This window comes from Mus caroli, unplaced genomic scaffold (genome assembly GCF_978045245.1).
Source record: "Mus caroli unplaced genomic scaffold, Mus_caroli_1 scaffold_16, whole genome shotgun sequence".
In the NCBI taxonomy this organism is placed as follows: Eukaryota; Metazoa; Chordata; class Mammalia; order Rodentia; family Muridae; genus Mus; species Mus caroli.
Genome location: NW_028227271.1, coordinates 59,882,846 through 59,905,332, shown reverse-complemented (window position 1 = coordinate 59,905,332; position 22,487 = coordinate 59,882,846). Strand labels below are relative to the sequence as shown.

The 22,487-nt window shown below is 35.8% G+C and overlaps 1 protein-coding gene across 1 annotated transcript in view; it reads left to right on the top strand.

The window, feature by feature from the left end:
* The window catches only part of Pkhd1l1 (PKHD1 like 1), a 140,204-nt gene that overhangs the window by 84,048 nt on the left and 33,669 nt on the right, over window positions 1–22,487 (top strand). The window contains exons 50-61 of the mRNA XM_085831797.1: window positions 992–1,183; window positions 4,225–4,376; window positions 5,791–5,950; window positions 6,674–6,845; window positions 7,816–7,904; window positions 8,441–8,589; window positions 10,339–10,468; window positions 11,720–11,838; window positions 12,606–12,735; window positions 14,220–14,393; window positions 20,330–20,433; window positions 22,301–22,430. Of these exons, the coding sequence (XP_085687923.1) occupies window positions 992–1,183; window positions 4,225–4,376; window positions 5,791–5,950; window positions 6,674–6,845; window positions 7,816–7,904; window positions 8,441–8,589; window positions 10,339–10,468; window positions 11,720–11,838; window positions 12,606–12,735; window positions 14,220–14,393; window positions 20,330–20,433; window positions 22,301–22,430 (1,701 nt within the window). The remainder of the gene's footprint in view (window positions 1–991; window positions 1,184–4,224; window positions 4,377–5,790; window positions 5,951–6,673; window positions 6,846–7,815; window positions 7,905–8,440; window positions 8,590–10,338; window positions 10,469–11,719; window positions 11,839–12,605; window positions 12,736–14,219; window positions 14,394–20,329; window positions 20,434–22,300; window positions 22,431–22,487) is intronic.

The window sequence follows — 22,487 nt, the reverse complement described above, 5'->3', positions numbered from 1 at the left end:
CTATTCTAACTGCATCAAAGTTCATTGAGTTGTATGGGTGTTGGATCTGGCTACATTTAGTGAATGAGATTTTTTGCAAGTTTTTTTTAATAATAAAATTTATTAAATTTTTAAATAAAATGTTAAACCTAGACAAATCAATATATATCATAGGTTTCTTATCATTGTAAGTCTCAGGTCATTTAATTCAAAATATGTCACATTTTCTATAAATACCTATAATTTCTAAAGGTTTTTATCTCTACAAATTGTTAATAATGGACTTGTCTAAACAGGATAGGATGCTTGTGTAGATTTGTTACTTGATAACACATTTTCAGGAATCAACTGACATGTAAACCTAGAGATCTTAGTGGCTAAATCCTGAAAGTCTCTTTGAAAGATGAGATAACATCCTTTTCAACGTCTGAGTTCTCAGCTCCAGCTGATGGCTTCTGTCTCCTATTCTAATTGTGGTTTTCAGGAGGGAGACTGTAGTGCTTCTCACTAAAGTTCTGAGGATTTGTATTCACTAACTTAGTGTAGGTTTAAAATTTTACTTACGAGTGGACAATTACCTTGCTTAGTGTCGGGGAGGCATGGTCCTTAGATCCCTAAATCCTTCCTAACGATTTGTTCTCTCCCCAGTGATCACAGAGCCAGTCTGAGACGTTCTTTAGTAACTAAGCCTGTATTTGTTTAAAAGCACATGGTCTTAAGCAGATTTGAATCTTTCTGTGAATCCTGAATCAAGTTATTTGTACTGCTTTCCATCGTTTTGACTCTCATGGATGTTTCAGGTCTTGTGTTTCAAATACATTTGTTGTGAGTCCCTTGACAGAAAAGTCTACTGTAAAACACATGTATCTTCATCGCTTGCAAGCAACAACCTCCGCCAGTTTGTAGACTTCGTTGGTAATATTGTAGTCCCAGGATCTATGTGCACTGTAGGTCAGGTTTATTACTTTTCTTATATAAAACTGGCATCATGTTGTTTCTGTCCCTTCCCCAGGGCACACAGGGCACACTGTCGTTCCATACAGCTCCTTACTGGACCCTTCACACTGCACTCAAGAGCCTGCATGGAGCATTGGTTTTCCTGGCTCCATCTGTGATGCCTCTGTCAGCTTCCACCGGCTAGCTTTCAACAAGCCTTCCCCGGTATCTTTACTTGAAAAAGATGTGGTTCTCTCAGACTCTTTTGGTAAGTGAATTCTGACAGTTTAAGACATGAGTTTCAATGTTTTCCTAATTTCTTGTTATCATTTTCTTGGGTTACTTCATGGTGTTCTGAATATTGCAAAATACACATTTATGCCAATCATATTCCAGGCAGGAAACCAGTTATTCAAGGTGAGTACTTGAGAGATACATACACATGTACATACATACATACGTACATACAACATACATACATATGTTGATTGATGAATTACCAGATGATATTATTACAAAGAGCTGGAAACTTGGCATAGCTGTCGAAACAAGGCTGTACAGATATATTGAGGCCACTCACAGTGAAGACAAACTTTTTTTATGCTCACTGATGAGTGGGATGGGTCAACAGATACATATGAAGTCCCAGGGACTGTTGATTTGTAACAGTAATAAAATTGTCCTTATACACTGGCTGTTGTTGGCATTACTGCCTGACTGGCTTGAAGTAATTACAATCCATATGCAATTTTTCAGCCAAACAGAACTTGTGAGTTTGCTTCTCCTATGTCATAAATCTTTGGCTGTCGCACTGGCACTGCCTCTGCAGTTCCTTACAGTGTGTTATGCCGTCACACAACTCTCCATTACTACAACAAAAGCCTGAGATTATTAAATCAGACTGATGGCTCAGTCTAGGTTACTTTATCCATTCACAGACATTTACATTAGCCCCTAGTTCAGAAAAGCATTTAACACAAGCCTATTTTATAATAGTGGCTTGAAGTCTGATGTAACTAATTGGATAGTAATTACTGTTATTTTTATGACATATCAATGTAAAGTCCAAAACTTCCAAAACTCCTTAAGTTGAACCATCATAAGTTATAACTTATCTATATAAAGTAAATATCTGTCTAATGCATCAACATATCACAGACTGTTATGATAAACTGAAGATTCTGAAAATGTGTGAGAGTATGAGTGAATCAAGGATTTTCTAAACAAAATCTTTATAACATCTACAAATGTTATTGTATATATTCTCTGGTCAAGGCCAAATGATTCAGCTTCTTGATAACTAAGTCTGTATCTGTGAATGTCGAATCCAAACATGTAATAAGTGATTAGTACAACAGGAAGGGACTTTCTCAACAAAAGTGCACTTTCCTGTCTTTCCCTGGTATCATAATTTAACATTCTTCTTCAGCATATTACAAATAATTTCAAGGGGGTAGTTTGATATGCCATCAGTATTTTCAAATCCCCTACTCTCCACTTAACTATATTGATAAAGGGACTGATAATTTAAAACAAATATGTGGTATTTCAATAGTAGCTTATTGTTTTGTAATTTTATAGTGAAAGACCCCCGAAGGGAGACCTTCACTCAAGTCTCAGGATAATAGCGGACCTCCAAGAACTCACGAGAGACCAAGCTTGATGCAAACCACATGAGGCTTTATTCGGGAAAGCCAGAGCTCTGGGGATGACTCATATCCCATTCAGGGGTAGAGGAGTTGACCCCGAGGGGAAAGGGGTCCCAGTTTTTATAGGTCCTTGAGGGGGAAAGGAGAAGGAGGGAGTAGGGGATTTCCAGATCTAAACAATGTCTATTCTAAAATGATTTATTTCTCAAGAAATGGGTATGGGAGGGAAACAAGGAAGGAATCCAATGAAGGTGCAGTAACTCCGGATCGGCCCCGACTGTGGTTGCTGGGGAGATTTTCTGACTCTATCCCATCAACCAATATCACAAACACCTGGCAGTGAGGTGCAGCAGTGGGCACACACCTGGGTTCAAGGAACAGTCAGAACATTGGCAGACACATGGGTTCTAGGAGCGGCCAGAGCATTGTGCACCTCTATTTTTCTAAATCAGTGAAGCTAGTTCTGCTAACAATGAAATCTATTTTGCCAAATTTCAGGGCTTCTGTGACCTTTTACATTCTGTCAGGATCTTTCAATAGCATATAAATATACCAGTAATATGAATATTGAATATGTTTTCAATATGGTAAAAGTACCTCTGTCTAGCTAATGTAACCCACAGTGACATATTGGAATTTTGTTACCCTTTTTCCCATCAGAGTATAATGTAGCAAATATTGCCTTGATCTGATACTTAAAAATCTATGGCTGAGCTGGTCCTGAAAGAAGGAAGTGAAGAAAGGTGAAGAAAGCCATAGTCAGAAAGTGCTATGCCAAGTAGGCTGACTCATAGATACTGTCCTGTTCATTAAGGTGACACAAGACCACCCAGACTCACAAGACCACCCAGACTCCATTCGCCCCTCTGGGGAGACAGTTACAAGAATGGATTTTCTTTCATCTTCTTCCTTCTTCCCTGACCCAGAACAACCAGAGGCAGAGGGTAGCAAGACAGCATTGTGAACGAAAGATCTTCAGGGGAGACAAGTATTCAGTGCCACCCCTACCATTTATTATGATGGTACAGTTATTTTAGATTTGATTAAAGGCATTCTTACATTTCTCCCCTAAAAAGTAAATAAATAAACCAATAAACAAACAAACAAACAAATAAATAAATAAATAAAATTGAAGCTGGGGTTTTATGAATTTTTTCCTTTAAATAAACATCAAAATTTTAAATGATTACAAAACAAAAATAACTACAAAATGAAAGGACAGTATTCACTATAAGCCAGATAATCAGAGAGTATCATATTAAAGTACACTTGTAGCCATTATAATACTATAGTTGACATTTTATACCACAGTTAAATGTAATATTAAACAGTAAGAGCTTTTAGTTAAAGGCATTTTAAACATAATAGAATCCCTTTCTAGAAATTCCATGGACAAACTAGGTGTGATGGCTCACGTGTTTAATCCCAGCACTTAAGAGACAGATAGAGGTGGATCTTTGAGTTCAAAACCTGTCTGGTCTACAGCGTGAGTTCCAGGAGAGCCAGGACTACACAGGGAAACCCTATCTCGAAAAACCAAAGTAAAATAAAATAAAATGCCACGGACAGAGCCAGTGTTTGTATTTTCATTTGTTCAAAAACAGAGGCATTTCTTGAAGGTGGAGCTTATGGTTGCTGCTTATTTTATGTTTTCCTTCAGGCACGAGCATTGTTCCCTTTCAGAAGAAACGACTAACCCATATGTCAGGGTGGATGGCTCTGATTCCAAATGCAAATCACATTAACTGGTATTTTAAAGGTGTGGAGCACTTAACCAACATATCATATACTTCCACATTCTATGGATTTAAGGTAAAGAAAGAGCTACAGAAATCCAAACAGCAGCCTACACTGTCATCCTCACAAACCCTTCTCTTTCTTTTCTGAGGGTGTGTATGTGTGTGTGTGTGTGTGTGTGTGTGTGTGCAAGTGTGTCCATGTTTGTGAGTTTGTGTATGTGTGGTATATGTGCATATGTGTATACAGATGTGAACATCTGTGTCTTTATCAGTCTCCACCTTATCTCCTTGAGTTAGTTTATCTCATTCAGCCTGGAGCTCTGCTGAAGGGAGAAAGCCTCAGGTATTCCCATTATGCAATGGAGTTAAAGGTGTGTGGGTCATACCTGGCATTTTCATGAGGCCTTGGAATTTAAATTCAGGTCATTGTGATTCCAAACTAAGCACTCTTATCCATTAAGCCAGTTCCTTAACCTATTAGCTAGAATGCTTTCATTTCACAAATCCATCTTTTTAAAGGCCTATGATGTAGTCTGTATGACCTACTCATTCAAAATCTAAGAAGGAAGCAATTCTTTGCCATGTTATTATTCTGTCTTCTTTTGTCCTTGTTACGATGGTACTAACTTTAATTTATTGAATCCCAAGTATTTTGTGTTTATTTGTATCATGAATTAAATAACATCCTATAATATTTTATATCTCTCTATCTACATATTTGCAAATATGCATTATCTTTGGAAAGAAATAAAAGTTTGTAGAAATTCCATACTCTGACCTCAATTCTCCAGTGTCCAGTAATTATAGTCAGCATCTTGATGAGGTGTTCCCTTCTACATTCTTCTACTGATAGCACATATTCATGTGTCCCAGAAACCCTGTCTAGCACTATTCTAAATACTTAAGATAACATAGAGAAGATACCTTAAAAACATTTACATATGCATAATACTTACATATTAATATGCACTTGTGAGTGAAGAAACTACACAACCTGTGTGAGCCTGTGCGTGTGTGTGTGTGTGTGTAAAGACAGAAAAGAAGAATGAGAAAGAGAAAGGAGAGAGATTCTTTTTTTTTTTTTTTTTTTGGCTTTTCGAGACAGGGTTTCTCTATGTAGTCGTGGCTGTCCTGGAACTCACTCTGTAGCCCAGGCTGGCCTCGAACTCAGAAATCCGCCTGCCTCTGCCTCCCGAGTGCTGGGATTAAAGGCGTGCACCACCACGCCCAGCCAGAGAGAGATTCTTTACTTTCCTCAGTGATAGAGAGAGAGAGAGATTCTTTACTTTCCTCAGTGATAGAGTTAGCATTGTTGGCATAGACCTGCAAAATGTCAAACAGAACATAAAAGGCAATTGAAGGGTAAACTGGAACCAAACTTTGGTTGCAACACTCTACATCAGCTAATAACACGAGATTAAAAGTGAGTCATAATATAAAGTATATTTTTGCATAAATCAAGCCATACTTTTCTGCAAATATTTTAGGAAGAAGACTATGTAATTATATCTCATAACTTCACTCAAAATCCTGATATGTTTAATGTTGTTGATATGAGGAATGGCTCCTCAAACCCATTGAATTGGAATTCTAGTAAGAATGGTGACTGGCATCTCGAAGCAAACACCAGTACTCTCTATTACTTGGGTATGTATTTATTACACAAAGTGATCTTTTACCTAAAAATTTACCTAAGGAGAACAATTTCCCAGTAGAAATATGCTATATACTGTATCCTGTGTTACCAGAACTTGATATATATTTGTTGAGTAAAAATCCTAAGCATAAAATGAATTCTATAAAAGTCCTTTAATTTAGAAAACTTGTTTTTTTAAAGATGATACTAATATAATTACACAAGGTCCTGACTACTTTATTATACAGTATTAGAGATGAATAGAATGACAACTGACATACAGTCCACTAATTTTTAAAATTAGTTTTAGAAAATAAAATTATTTAAAAATAAATTTAAACTAAAATTTAAGCTATTTTTATTTTTCATGCATATGTGTACGTTTATTTTATGTTTTGTTTGTATATGCGTACTGTACCATGTAGAAAAGGAGTTATAGACAGTTGTGAGGTGTCATGTGGATGCTGGGAATAAAATCAGGTCCTCTGGAAGAGTAACCCATGCCCTTAACTGCTCAGCTACCTCTCTAAACCCTTAAGGTGTTAATGTTTGTCAAGATACTTCTCATTCTCCTTAATACTTCATCTCAATATGTTTTCTCTCTTGGTGAAGTTTCTCAATGCCTACTTTCTGTTTCAGAGTAAATGATATTTCCAAAATGATTTTGTATACAGTTGAGTACTTCAATCACCATGTTAGCATATTAACTGAAAACAATATTGATTTTGCTCCAGTGTCAGGGAGAAGTGACCTTCCTCAGAGCCAGCCCATCTCTGGGACCCTAGATCCTGGTGTGAAGGATGTGATTATTAATTTCCAAGCTTACTGCTGTGTTCTCCAAGACTGCTTTCCAGTTCATCCACCATCAAGAAAACCAATTCCCAGGAAACGACCAGCCGCTTACAAGTGCATAGACTTTCTTCAGTGGTTTTTAGTTCACAAGATACATCTACACTCACATTTCTCTAAATTTATAATCCACTTTTCAGGGGAAAAAAATAGAGACAGCTCATACAACTTATATATAAAACTTGCTAACAGTCTCATGATTGTGGAAAGCTGATCACAGATTTTAATTCTTTCAGCTAAAATCTTTTCCTTCTATCTTATCAGGTTTTATGGCTCTTTATTTTTTAGCCATTTGAATCATCACTTTTTAATTAGTGTGTGTAAATGGCTCTCTTATATTTCATTGCTACTCATTTCAAGCAAGAAGATATCAACTTTGTAATTACATCCCTTAGGAAAATTTTCATTAGCAAGTAGTTTCTAGAAGGCATAATTACATAAAGGGTAAGGCCTTCTATTTCCAGTGGTCTCTCCATGTCTTTTTCCATTTAATGCAGTCTTCATTTTGCATTACCCTAAATTCCCACCCTGCTGCTGTCCAGGTCATAACTTCACTGAATTCTGGGCAAGTCAGACATTATGTTCCCTGTTCTTCTGTTCACAGAATTTACCCAAATACATCCTTATCATGTACTTTGTGAGATAGAAATATTTGCTAGAGACCCATAAATGGATAAAGGATGCACTGATTTTAAATTTTCTATGGTCAGATCTTATAAGAAAACAGAGTAATTTATAAATCTCTAAGTTAAATTGGTTTAATAAACTGTCATATATCAAAATAAGGATTTGATGAGAAGAAATGTAGTCAAATTTTTTAAATTATTTTGCTCAATAGAAAAATTACATAGTTTATATATGTTTTCTACTACTAATTGTACATATTAACTTGGCTAGTTAGTAAGAATATTTAATATCAATTTCATATTCTACCATTCCTAAGACATCTAATATAATGCTGTGCCTTAAGGAAATACTCATTAAATACAGAGGTGATTATTAATGGAAGTATTACTTTTTTTCCCAGTTTATGGTCCAATGAGTCCTTCTGGCAATCATCCCCAGAGAACAATTATACTGTACCTCACCCAGGAGCAAATGTGATTATTCCTGAAGGTAAACACATACATAAGTAAAATGTTAGCATTTAGGTAATGTCGATGTTGCAGTAGAGCAGATGTAGCAGTAGTTATGACTCCATCTTTAAGTATCCAACATTGAGGAAAAGCAAGTAAGTGTAAAGGCATGGGCTTCGTTATTGTGTCTGGGTATGAAACAATCTTCCAGTTTTCTGTATATTTAAATGTATTAATGATAACATTAGCTGGGTGTGGTGGCATGTGTCTGTTTTCCTTATTGCTCAGAAGACCAAGAAAAGGGTATTGCTTTAGCACAGGAGTACAAGGCCAATTTCAGAAACATAATAACACTGTTTCAAAACAGAACACTAATATCAGCAACAAAACCACAATATCATGCTTTTTGTGAGCCATAGGAATCATTATGTGGAAAGAATTCATGAACTTCAAAGACAAGACTGGCTGTTAGGCTTGCCAGTATTTTGCCTTAAGTGTCAGTGTGCTGGTTCTTACTGGTTTGTTTGTTTTTTTTGTTTGTTTGTTTGTTTTTTGTTTTGTTTTGTTTTGTTTTAGGAACATGGATTGTAGCTGATGTGGATATACCCCCAATGGAAAGACTCATTATTTGGGGAGTTCTAGAAATGGAAGATAAATCTGAGATAGGAATGACAGGCCCCACTTATAGAAGAGTTGTTTTAAATGCCACCTACATATCAGTACAGGTAAGAGTGAGATCTTCTTATTTATATTATAATCCTATTTAGTTCTGACACGAAAACTTGTGGAATTGGTAACAAGAAAAACATTCAGTCAGTGTGTAGACATGCATACACACACACACACACACACACACACACACACACACACACACACACACACAAACATTGCCATAGGCCAGAAAATGTAAGCATCACACACATCCCATGTATTTCTGCTCTTTTTAAATTGTGGTTTCATTTTCCTTACTGGGATAATTCACAGCATACTCTTTAGTGTGTGGTTGCTGCTATTTTAGTAATACTTAAGATATTCGTATTGTTATCATATAAATAAATATACATTATTATATAAAGATTAATTATTAATTATGCATTCACAACAACAAACACCAAATTCTTAACTGTTTTGGGGAGAAAAAAATCAAAAAAATTATTTAAAAAAAGACATTTCATAAAAATGAATGGACATCGATGGGATTATGAAATCAAGATTAACCAAGGGAATGTTTCCTTTGTTGGGACAGTCATCCCCTTTCTTCTATGATGGTCTTGAGCTTGTAACAGCTTGATCTTTAATTGTTTTAACTCCTTATTACTATTTACAAGAAAAGAGTGGCTGAACCAAAAAAAGCTACTAGGGATTGTTTGAAGAGAGGGTTTATTGCACAAATAAACTTATCTGGTGAGATCTGGGAGCTGCAGTCATGATCTATGGGTAGAGATATATAAATGCACACAGCAGCTTGATACTATGTCCATTAGCAGCATAATAATACTGGGTTCTCCTCTGGGGCTTTTGAGCTCCCCAGACATGAATTCTTGGCCAGATTAACATGCTCCAGTAGATGGCCCCATAGACATGAAGATATGAGCAACACAAATTGGTCTGTGTGGGTTATTTGCAAATTTGAAAAAAAAAAACAAAACAAAACATGAAGTTAGGAGCTGTGGGAAGGCAGGAATGGATCTGGGATGGGAGTTAGGGGGAGGAGTGGAAGGTGAGTAGAATACAAATACACCATATGAATTGTCAAAAAAATAATAAAATTCTGTTTAAAATTAATTAGTCTTTCTTTATGAAAGAATAAAGTACAGGGACTAATTTTGATGCTTTTCAAATTTTGGACAGATGTAAGGATTTGTGGTAAAATAAAGCTAGTGTGACTCTTTTGCTGTTTAGTAGTGGGGTAATGTTGGATATATTGTCCAACATCTTTCACTTCAGCAGCAGTTTCTTCACCTGTGAAATAAAACTAAAAACATCAACTCATGGGTTTAGTATAAAGGACAATGTTTATAATTAGTACAGATGAAGTTTTACATTAGGTCTACATTAGTCAGCAAGCATTTGATGGCAGCTATCATTATTAGCAGTTATAGTCATAACTGGTATTGCTGAGATAGAAAAGCTAGGAGCATATTTTGTGTATGACCTATTGTATACAAATACAGTGCAGTATGTTCAAACATCACTAGCTTAGTTAGGTCTTAGAAGATCTTAGTTCTTGGTCTGATTCTAACAGGAAATAGATACTGAATTTGACCTTGAAAAAAATCATTCAGACTATCTATCCTATTCTAAGGCCAATAGGTTAAAGTCAGTTCCACTTACAAGAATGATCTAACAAAATGCCTCCATTTTACTACAGAGACTTCCAGGAACTTCTTAACTTTCTTTTATGGATGAGGTTTTTCTCTACTCAGTTTTTTTTTTTTTTTTTTAAGTACTAACAGTTTTCTGCTTCACTGTAGGGAGGGAGATTAATTGGTGGCTGGGAAGATAATCCCTTTAAAGGAGAATTACACATTGTTCTTCGAGGAAATCATTCTACCCCAGAATGGGCTTTTCCAGACGGACCGAATCAAGGGGCAAAGGTCTTAGGTATGTGTTATCAAGCTAAATGTCTCAGATCTTTTTTTCTTAGTCTATTTCAAAATACACAAGACTTAATTCATGATAGTATGGCATCGCAATCTTTTATAGTCAATTATTTATACTAAACACAGGTGGATAATTTAAAAACATTAAATAATGTCACATTACAATTTAGTAACCGATATGGATGTGGGTATTCCAAATCAAGCTGTAAGGTATTCTAAAACTAAATTTAGTAAAGCTCTACATATCACTATCATTTCTCCCCAAGCTTTTCTTGACATAGAAGAGCAATAATACTCTTTCATATTTTGTGCCTTCCCTCTAACAGACTCTTTTCCTAACGTAATTCCATTTTCAGTATTCATAAGCAGTCTGTGGCTCAGTTGGCTCTACAGTCAGTTACCCACTTACAAATGCCAGTGAGCTTAATTTCCCTGAGGCATCAGTGTATTGTTCACAGTCCTATTTCAATCTGGAAGGCAAAGGTCTTAAAAGAGTTTAATTTGACCAGAATTAACAGCTGCTTTTATTAATACTGTTGCATATTCATTTAGGAGACACATAAGAGTATTACTATAGTACAGATGCAGGCAAACTTAGTCTTAAAGATATTTGGTTTTCTATGTTTCTTAAAAAAATGGCATTATTACAAATATTCCAAACATTTAGGAAAAATACCATTAAAAACATATATGTTTCCAGCTCATGCCTTAAGGAAAACTAGTACTGTGTGACAACTTTCTATGTTTTCGGTTTAATCTATTTGTCTTACACATACAGTTTCTTTTCTAATATCTATTGTGTTTTCATTGTATTAAAACATAGTTAAAATACATATGTCATTTGTTCTTAGAAGCTTTTGGTTCTTTGCTGACATATTATGGATATATGATCCAGATCAATCAGTGTCAACAAACAAAACTCTCCCTGATTTAGAATACTGCTCCCCACTATTAATACAACTGAAATACAGTTAATCTTTATGTGCATCTGCATTAATTCCATTTTTTATTATTTCCAAAATAGTGTTGTGGTAAGCCTCCTGATTTATGTTACCTTACATGCTGGATTTACTATGGCCTAGATTCCTAAAAGTAGGTCAAACTGCCAACACTTCTGCACAATCAACCTCACTTCATTCCATTCATTCTCCAATGTTTAATAGCTAGCTGAAATATATCAGTAGGTAGTCCCATTCTACACTAGCCCCTAACTCAGGACTGTATGATATGTAAGAATTCTTCTCTCCTTCAGGAGTGTTTGGTGAGCTGGACCTGCATGGACTTCCACGTTCAGTTTATAAAACTAAACTGTTAGAAATTGCGGAAGCAGGCTCCAGAATCTTATCTCTAGTGGATGCTGTGGATTGGCAGGTAGAAAACAAACATACGTTATGAGATGAATATACCATGAGTTTACTTGAAACAGTTTCTTCCCTGTTTTCTGTTTACTTCCTGTAATTAACAGTATTAAAAAATGTATATCTTATAGTCAGCTTCCAAGGGATGACCTGATAACAATTAGTTAAAAATTGTGATGTCCAAAGTTCTTCAAACTATATAAAGACCATTATGGGTACCTTAGAAATAAAAGAAAAGATATGAAAATTGTGGGTTTTACATATTTGTAAATTGTAAATTCTTGCAAAAAAAAGAGTAGAATTATGTTAAGTATATTTTACTTTTCTCTTGGTTACCTCATCACTTGTTATCTTTGATGTTAAATGTTTAACACTTATGGAAAAAACACAATGACATTAGGTAATGCCTATGCTAAATGAGAGAATAGAATACAAATAGTAACTTCATAATTTTGACTTTTTTTTTTTTTACATTTTGTTGATTGATTGTATATGTGTTTCTGGGTGGAGATGGTTGAGAGTAGAAGACATGGCATACATGTGTTTGTGGGCATGGGCTCGTATGTATATGTCATGGTACATGGATGGACATCATACTCTAAAATTCTTAACATCAACAAGGCATATTTATTGTTAGAGATCTAGATGATAGTTTATTACTTCAGATAGTACCCTGATTGCTACTAAGATATAAATTTAGAATTCTTTATTGATTGTTGCTAAGAACCATAAACCTACTTTAAACATTACTGTTGCATTTGGCACTTGAATTTTCCTAAGGAGGGAGAAGACATTGTAATAACTACCACAAGCTATGATTTACATCAGACGGAGATCAGGAGGATTGCTAAAATCCTACATGGGCACAAAATTCTCATCCTCAATGATAGCCTTTCCTATACTCACCTTGGTAAGTGGCTGCTCTTTAACCAAACGGATATATAATTAAAGTGTCTGGGAATGGTCATATTTTAGTTATGTACCCTGTAATTATAATTCTTTGATTAAACTTCACAAATATTTTTCCAGAATAGTTAGCTTTGATACCAGTGGATCCTACTGTGTCTGTCTTGCTGTCCAATATCCTTTACTACATGTATTCTCCATCCATTCACTCACTCATTCAGCAAATATTCAACAAAGACCATTTATATAGCATTCTTTAGAGCAAGTCCCTGCCTTTTTCTCTTCTAAGTTTCCAAGTAATTCTTGATATATCATGGAATTTTAAAAACTTTTATCCAGAAGTTGGAGAGATATCTCAGCAGTTGAGGTCACTTCTTCCAGAAGTCTTGGTTGTGATTCCCAACATCCACACAGTGACTCATAACCACCTATAATTCCAGTTTCAGTGGACTTAACAGCCTCTTCTGGCCTCTGAATGCACAGAGACATGCATGTGGTGATAAGACATACATGCAAACAAAACACCCATAAGCATACCATAAAAAAAAAAACAAAAAAGATATAAATTGTATCTGATACACAACAATTTATTTATATAGAATTCTGGTACATATGCAACATGCTTATGAATGTAGAGCCATGCAAGGTCTAGGAGCTGGGAAAAAATACTATCTATTCCTTGAAAATTCAACTCAGAGCCTAGGGCAACATTCTTTAAATAACTCTGTGTTTCCTCACTGATTAAAATTAAAACTAGCATTTCAAGTTGCGTTGCAATAATGTTTTCATGTATAACTTGAGATAATTGCAAACCACCTTCAAAGAGTATTAAACAGTAGCTGTTATTTAAAACAATCTTAAGCACTGTCTATTCCTACCATGTTTAATTTTCATTAGCATATATTCATTGTACATGATACAGTGATATATAAGGATGTTTTCATACATGTATATAATGTACCTTGAGTATATTCCTCTTATACTATCTTAAGATATTCATTATTCATAAAAATTAAGCCCTTAACCAAGCCTATGTGTTCATCAATAGAAGAATGAATAATAAAAACATGGTGTATATATGTTAAAAAATTTTCAGCCACAAAGAAAAAAGACAAAATTATGTTGTTTTCAGGAGCACAATTGGAAATAAGCATATTGATTGAATTAAGTTAGTCTTAGGAAAACCAATATCAGACTTTTTTTTCACATTGTGCCTCACAGATTTTAACAAAACTATAAACCTCTTAATTTCTAATTTTAATAATCTTTTATTTTAAAGAGATGATATATCTTGGATGTATTAAGTATAATCTAAATCAAATGATATCTTAATTTTAGTTTGCCTTTTACCTCTGTTAAATATCTAATGAGTTTATACACTTGTATCAACATTCAGTGTGTTAGAAAGTAGTTTACCTTATATATTTTAAAGGAACTAATATATAAATATCTCCTAAGATTGATAATGACCCATTTGTTTGGTTGCAGCTGAAAGACAGTGGATCTCTGGAACAGCTCAGAGCTACACATTATCAGCTGATGTTGGGATACTGAGTAGGAACATCAAAATAGTTGGTGACGATTACTCGGTTTTGTCCAAAGACTCTTTTGGTGCACGGATCCTAGTTGGCTCATTCACTGGAAACATGATGACATTTAAAGGTTAGTATAAGTTCAGTCCACTTTTTTCCAAGTGACATATAACATAGTCTCTTGTACTTGTAATTCTCACTTCTCCATACAGCCACACAGAAAAATAGAGCTTCAAGTGTGATTATATATTCTGTGTGTTACTCTCTGAAGTGTAATATTATTAACTATTTACTTTATCTTCATAGACAGTAAGAATTACCAAACCAGAAATGGAGTTCATTGAGAGTCAGACTTATCTCTAACCCAACAAATTATTTCATAACATCCTCTGTGTCTATTTTAAGGAAAACTTCAAATAGACCAAATACAGAGAAAAGCAATGCAGTAAATTCCAATGCTGTCATTGTCTCTAGTGCTCATCAACGTGCCAATTCTATCCAATCTTGTTTGATCTGGTAGTATTTTAATTCTGTCATTCTCTCCTCATTTTTAATCTAGAAAAAGTTTCTTTTTAAGCTTCATTAAATATTATGGATCTTGAAGAAGAGTTGAAAACAATCTTGATTCTCATATAGACTATTGACTTAATATCCAGAATACTTCAAGGATGACCTCCTCTGTGTGTATTTCCTTGTGGGGTGTGTGTGTGTGTGTGTGTGTGTATGTGAGTACACACATGTGTGCATGAGCATGCACACACAGGCATGCAAGCATGCTTATGTGTGTACAGACACAGGTACACACATATGTATATGGAAGCCAGAGTTCATTATCAGGTATCTTCCTCAACTGTTCTTTACTTTATTTTTTGAGGCAGTGTCTCTGAGCCTTGGGTGAGGGTACTTTGCTTGTGATCCTCAAGGATCCCCTTGTTTCACCTCTCCAGTTTTGGAATTATCAAGACACAGTCACCATACATGACTTTTTATGTGGATTTTGGGGGATAGAAATCAGGACTTCATGCATCATGTCCAGAATTTTGCTTTCTGAGTCATCTCCAGCCTAACAAGAACTTTGGTTTTTTTTTTTTCCATTTTTTATTAGGTATTTAGCTCATTTACATTTCCAATGCTATACCAAAAGTCTCCCATACCCCCCCACTCCCCTACCCACCCACTCCCCCTTTTTGGCCCTGACGTTCCCCTGTATTAGGGCATATAAAGTTTGCAAGTCCAATGGGCCTCTTTCAAGTGATGGCCTATTAGGCCATCTTTTGATACATATGCAGCTAGAGACAAGAGCTCCAGGGTACTGGTTAGTTGATATTGTTGTTCCACCTATAGGGTTGCAGTTCCCTTTAGTTCCTTGGGTGCTTTCTCTAGCTCCTCCATTGGGGGCCCTGTGATCCATTCCATAGCTGATTGTGAGCATCCACTTCTGTGTTTGCTAGGCCCTGGCATAGTCTCACAAGAGACAGCTATATCTGGGTCCTTTCAGCAAAATCTTGCTATTGTATGCAATGGTGTCAGCGTTTGGAAGCTGATCATGGGATGGATATCTGGATATGGCAATCACTAGATGGTCCATCCTTTCGTTACACTTCCAAATTTTGTCTCTGTAACTCCTTCCATGAGTGTTTTGTTCCCTATTCTAAGAAGGAGCAAAGTGTCCACACTTTGGTCTTCGTTCTCTTGAGTTTAATGTGTTTAGCAAATTGTATCTTATATATGGGGTATCCTAAGTTTCTGGGCTAATATCCACTTATCAGTGAGTACATATTGAGAGAGTTCCTTTGTGATTGGGTTACCTCACTCAGGATGATGCCCTCCAGGTCCATCCATTTGCCTAGGAATTTCATAAATTAATTCTTTTTAATAGCTGAGTAGTACTCCATTGATAAATGTACCACATTTTCTGTATCCATTCTTCTATTGAGGGGCATCTGGGTTCTTTCCAGCTTCTGGCTATTATAAATAAGGCTGCTATGAACATAGTGGAGCATGTGTCCTTCTTACCGGTTGGGACATCTTCTGGATATATGCCCAGGAGAGGTATTGCTGGATCCTCCGGTAGTACTGTGTCCAATTTTCTGAGTAACCGCCAGACTGATTTCCAGAGTGGTTGTACAAGCTTGCAATCCCACCAAAAATGGAGGAAAGTTCCTCTTTCTCCACATCCTCGCCAGCATCTGCTGTCACCTGAATTTTTCATCTTAGCCATTCTGACTGCTGTGAGGTGGAATACTCAATGGAGTACTACTTTTTATCAATGGAGTACTACTCAAGGTTGTTTTGATTTGCATTTCCCTTATGATTAAGGATGTTGAACATTTTTTCAGGTGCTTCTCTGCCATTCAGTATTCCTCAGGTGAGAATTCTTTGTTCATTTCTGAGCCCCGTTTTTAATGGGGTTATTTGATTTTATGGAGTCTACCTTCTTGAGTTCTTTATATATATTGGATATTAGTCCCCTATCTGATTTAGGATAGGTAAAGATCCTTTCCCAATCAGTTGGTGGTCTTTTTGTATTATTGACAGTGTCTTTTGCCTTCCAGAAGCTTTGCAATTTTATGAGGTCCCATTTATCGATTCTTGATCTTACAGCACAAGCCATTGCTGTTCTATTCAGGAATTTTTCCCCTGTACCCTTATCTTCGAGGCTTTTCCCCACTTTCTCCTCTATAAGTTTCAGTGTCTCTGGTTTTATGTGGAGTTCCTTAATCCACTTAGATTTGAACTTAGTACAAGGAGATAGTAATGGATCAATTCACAATCTTCTATATGATAACAGCCAGTTGTGCCAGCACCATTTGTTGAAAATGCTGTCTTTTTTCCACTGGATGGTTTTAGCTCCCTTGTCAAAGATCAAGTGACCATAGGTGTGTGGGTTTATCTCTGGGTCTTCAATTTTGTTCCATTGGTCTACTTGTCTGTCACTATGCCAGTACCATGCAGTTTTTATCACTATTGCTCTGTAGTACAGCTTTAGGTCAGGCATGGTGATTCCACCAGAGGTTCTTTTATCCTTGAAAAGAGTTTTTGCTATCCTAGGTTTTTTGTTATTCCAGATGAATCTGCCGATTGCCCTTTCTAATTCGTTGAAGAATTGAGTTGGAATTTTGATGGGGATTGCATTGAATCTGTAGATTGCTTTTGGCAAGATAGCCATTTTTACTATATTGATCCTGCCAATCCATGAGCATGGGAGATCTTTCCATCTTCTGAGATCTTCTTTAATTTCTTTCTTCAGAGACATGAAGTTCTTGCCATACAGATCTTTCACTTCTTTAGTTAGAGTCATGCCTAGGTATTTTATATTATTTGTGGCTATTGAGAAGGGTGTTGTTTCCCTAATTTCTTTCTCAGCCTGTTTGTCCTTTGTGTAGAGAAAGGCCATTGACTTGTTTGAGTTAATTTTATATCCAGCTACTTCACCGAAGCTGTTTATCAGGTTTAGGAGTTCTCTGGTGGAATTTTTAGGGTCACTTATATATACTATCATATCATCTGCAAAAAGTGATATTTTGACTTCTTCCTTTCGAATTTGTATCCCCTTGATCTCCTTTTGTTGTCAAATTGATCTGGCTAGGACTTCAAGTACAATGTTGAATAGGTAGGGAGAGAGTGGACAGCCTTGTCTAATCCCTGATTTTAGTGGGATTGCTTCAAGCTTCTCTCCATTTACTTTGATTCTGGCTACTGGTTTGCTGTATATTGCTTTTATCATGTTTAGGTATGGGCCTTGAATTCCTGATCTTTCCAAGACTTTTATCATGAATGGGTGTTGGATTTTGTCAAATGCTTTCTCAGCATCTAACGAGATGATCATGTGGTTTTTGTCTTTGAATTTGTTTATATACTGGATTACATTGATGGATTTCCGTATATTGAACCATCCTTGCATCCCTGGGATGAAACCTACTTGGTCAGGATGGATGATTGTTTTGATGTGTTCTTGGATTCGGTTAGCAAGAACTTTATTGAGGATTTTTGCATCAATATTCATAAGGGATATTGGTGTGAAGTTCTCTATCTTTGTGGGGTCTTTTTGTGGTTTAGGTATCAGAGTAATTGTGGCTTCATAGAATGAGTTGGGTAGAGTACCTTCTGTTTCTATTTTGTGGAATAGTTTGTGAAGAACTGGGATTAGATCTTCTTTGAAGGTCTGATAGAACTCTGCACTAAACCCATCTGGTCCTGGGTGTTTTTTTTTTTTTTTTTTTTTTTTTTTTTTTTTTTTTGGTTGGGTGACTATTAATGACTGCTTCTGTTTCTTTCTGGGATATAGGGCTGTTTAGATCATTAACCTGATCTTGATTCAACTTTGGTACCTGGTATCTGTCTAGAAACTTCTCCATTTCATCCAGGTTCTCCAATTTTGTTGAGTATAGCCTTTTGTAGAAGGATCTGATGGTGTTTTGGATGTCTTCAGGATCTGTTGTTATGTCTCCCTTTTCATTTCTGATTTTGTTAATTAGAATGCTTTCCCTGTGCCCTCTAGTGAGTCTGGCTAAGGGTTTGTCTATCTTGTTGATTTTCTCAAAGAACCAGCTCCTCGATTTGTTGATTCTTTGAATAGTTCTTCTTGTTTCCACTTGGTTAATTTCACCCCTGAGTTTGATTATTTCATGCCGTCTACTCCTCTTGGGTGAATTTGCTTCCTTTTGTTCTAGAGCTTTTAGGTGTGTTGTCAAGCTGCTAATGTGTGCTCTCTCTAGTTTCTTTTTGGAGGCACTCAGAGCTATGAGTTTTCCTCTTAGAAATGCTTTCATTGCATCCCATAAGTTTGGGTATGTTGTGGCTTCATTTTCATTGAACTCTAAGAAGTCCTTAATTGCTTTCTTTATTCCTTCCTTGACCAAGGTATCATTGAGAAGAGTGTTGTTCAGTTTCCACGTGAATGTTGGCTTTCTATTATTTATTTTGTTATTGAAGATCAGCCTTAGTCCATGGTGATCTGATAGGATGCATGGGACAATTTCAATATTTTTGTATCTGTTGAGGCCTGTTTTGTGACCTATTATGTGGTCAATTTTGGAGAAGGTACCATGAGGTGCTGAGAAGAAGGTATATCTTTTTGTTTTAGGATAAAATGTTCTGTAGATATCCGGGTGGCCGGATATCTGCGGCCCGAAAAGGGGGCTGCCTCAGGGGTTCTGTGGCTCCTGCCTGTCCCAGAAGCTGTCCGCTTCTGTGGTGCACCCTCTCACCTGTGCAGACTAAGTTCCTAAGTTCGGCTGAGTCCCTGAACTTTGTTCTTTTATTACTTATACAAGCCATGCATTTAAACATATTTATTACACTCTAATTCATTGTGATTGTTTCATTGATACTCAAATGCTCCATTATTCATCTTAGTAACCTTTTCATTTTGTGTCATAAATTCTTTACAAATGAGTTAACATTTTTGTGTCTTCATTCTCCAGTATCCAACTACTTACTGTAGTTTTTGCTGGAATTAAGGATCAGTCATTTCTGCAAATAACCCTGGTTGTATAAGTTTGGGTTATATAAGCTTGCAGACGAACCTAATGCATCTAATCAGTTTCAGGGACTGCTGGAAGCTACAGAACTTGGCACAGAGTAATCTCTTATAGATCATTATCACTGTCATTACCAATTTACAATACCATCTCTTGCACCTCAGTGGTACTATGACAAACTGGCTGACAAAGAAGTGACAATGCTGAAAGAGTCTCTGAAATAGAATTCTCATAATAAAAGCTCTTTGCAGCAACAAGATTGAAACATCAGATATATTATATGCATGCCTTAGGTGCTTTCTTAGCAAGCAATATTACCCTAGCATAGAAGAAAATTTGTCCTTTAGATATAATCATAAATAAATAATACAAAATGAAGAAGAAAAAAAAATCTTAGATACTGTAATAGTTTGTAATCTAAGAGCAAAAACAATGGATAAAAGATTAAGATATATTGTTTTATTTGGAGTGAAGGAGCAAAGAAAAATAAGGTTTCCATGAAGCACTTGAATAGTTTTATATATTTTCAAGTATTTTTACTTTATTCATTTTAGGATTTTTTTAAAATCATCTACTCCCTTAGGAAATGCAAGAATAAGTAATGTGGAATTTCACCACAGTGGTCAAGAAGGCTACAGGGATAGCACCGATCCAAGATATGCTGTGACATTTCTTAACCTGGGACAGGTTTGTGCTTTAAATTTTTTATGTTCCAAATAAATTATTTCACCCATAAAAAAAATCTCTGTTCTAAAAAATTCTACAAATGGGAGCCGGAGAGATGGCTCATCCTTTTAGAGCACTTCCAGAGGACCTGGGTCAATTTCCCGAACTCACATGCCAGCCCAGCACTGTCTGTAACTCCAGTTGCAAGGAATCTGAAACCCTCATACAGATAGATATACATACAGGCAAAACACCAATATGTATAAAATAAAACTAAATAATTTTTTTTTGAAATCTCTGCAAATAAAGTACACCACACAGCTAAAAGTTAAGAAAGTCTCTTAAGCAAGCACTGGTCTAGACCCCAAAGTCTCTCCGTCTTTTTACCCTCTCATTATCATTTATATTTTTATGTACTCATCACAAAAAAGTTTAAAAACATATAACAGACTTAAACTAGAAAAACAACTAGCTTTATAGCTTCTTTCTTAACTCATATATCCTTTACCTGCATTGCTTAACCTATAAAAGGTTTGTGGTTTAGTTCTAATATATGTTCAAATTATAATGTCTGCCTTTTAAATATTACCTGCATCGTCAGGTAGACAAATTTATCTTCTAATGTAAGGAAATGTCCTTGGCTCTGTTGTACATCAGCTTTAATAGACTCACAGCAGCATTATTTCAATCATTTTGTGTTTATTTAAGGTCAATAAGGCTATAGGAAAAGTAATAGAATTAAATGGTGCATGTTATAGCACATGAAGGTCAGAGGACATCTTTTGAGACTCAGTTCTTTCCTTACACCATCTTGGCCTTGGGGTTGGAACTCAGTCTGTCAGTCTTGGATAGCACACATACCTGCCACACTATATCACAGGTAAGCCTTAATTTTCAGTCACTAAGAATACATTTTTCTAAATGCCTGTTGCTTATGTTTTTCAAAAGACAAGCATAACTAAATATCTGCTTCTATATCTCCAGAAAAAAAAGGGGAACTAATTATTTTAAGAAGGCTGGAGAGTTAAGAGAAATGGGCAAGAGCATATTTCTTAGGAGAAATAAAAGTACCTCTTGATCCTGTAATAGGGTTCAGCAGGTTCATGTACATCAAGACTGGCCACCTGAGTTCAGTCCCCAGGGTGTACATGGTGGATGGAGAGAACTGACGTCCAAAGCTGTCCTCTGACTTTCATGCATGTACTATAAAATAAGAACATGCACACACACACACACACACACACACACACACACACATACATGTGCACACACAATAAATAAATTTTTAAAAGTTTTAAAGTTTGATACATCTGACATATCCATTACTATCAACATTTGAATTATGATTCTTTCCTGGGGTCGTATTACTTAGGTTGAAAGGGGGTTGTTCAGGTTTTGTTTATTGTTTTGTTTTTTGAGACAAGATTTTTTGTGTTTGTGTCACCTTGGCTGTCTTAGCTGTCCTAAAACTTGCTCTGTAGACCAAGCTGGCCTCAGACTCACAGAGATCTGCTAGCTTCTGCCTCCTCAGTGCTGAGATTAAAGTCCTGTGCCACCACTGCCAACTATTTAATTTTTAAAAATCACTACTAACAATTTTACTGTACTATTAAACACAGTTATCATCTTATCTTCTTAAAAGTGATAAGAGAAATACACAGAAAAACTCTTGAGAAAAATTTAATCTCGATTTAACATGCACATTACTTTATTTAACCATAAACTCATGACATGGAAATCTTTTATGATTAAAAGATTATAGAAAAATCATCTTATTTAAGAAATAGTATGTGATCAAGACATGCTTACTAAAAACCGCTTAATTTTTTCTTTATACATATTTAAATTTTATTATTAAAAATGTTCATCTAACCCAACTATTCCCTAGATCCAAGATCATGGCTTGTCTTATGTTCGAGGCTGTGCATTTCATCATGTCTTCTCGCCAGCAATTGGTGTGTTTGGGACTGATGGGGTGGACATAGATGACAACATCATCTACTTTACAGTAGGAGAAGGTAACATGATAATATTGTGTTTCACATAGTGCATTCTCTGAAGCAATCTTACAGTGG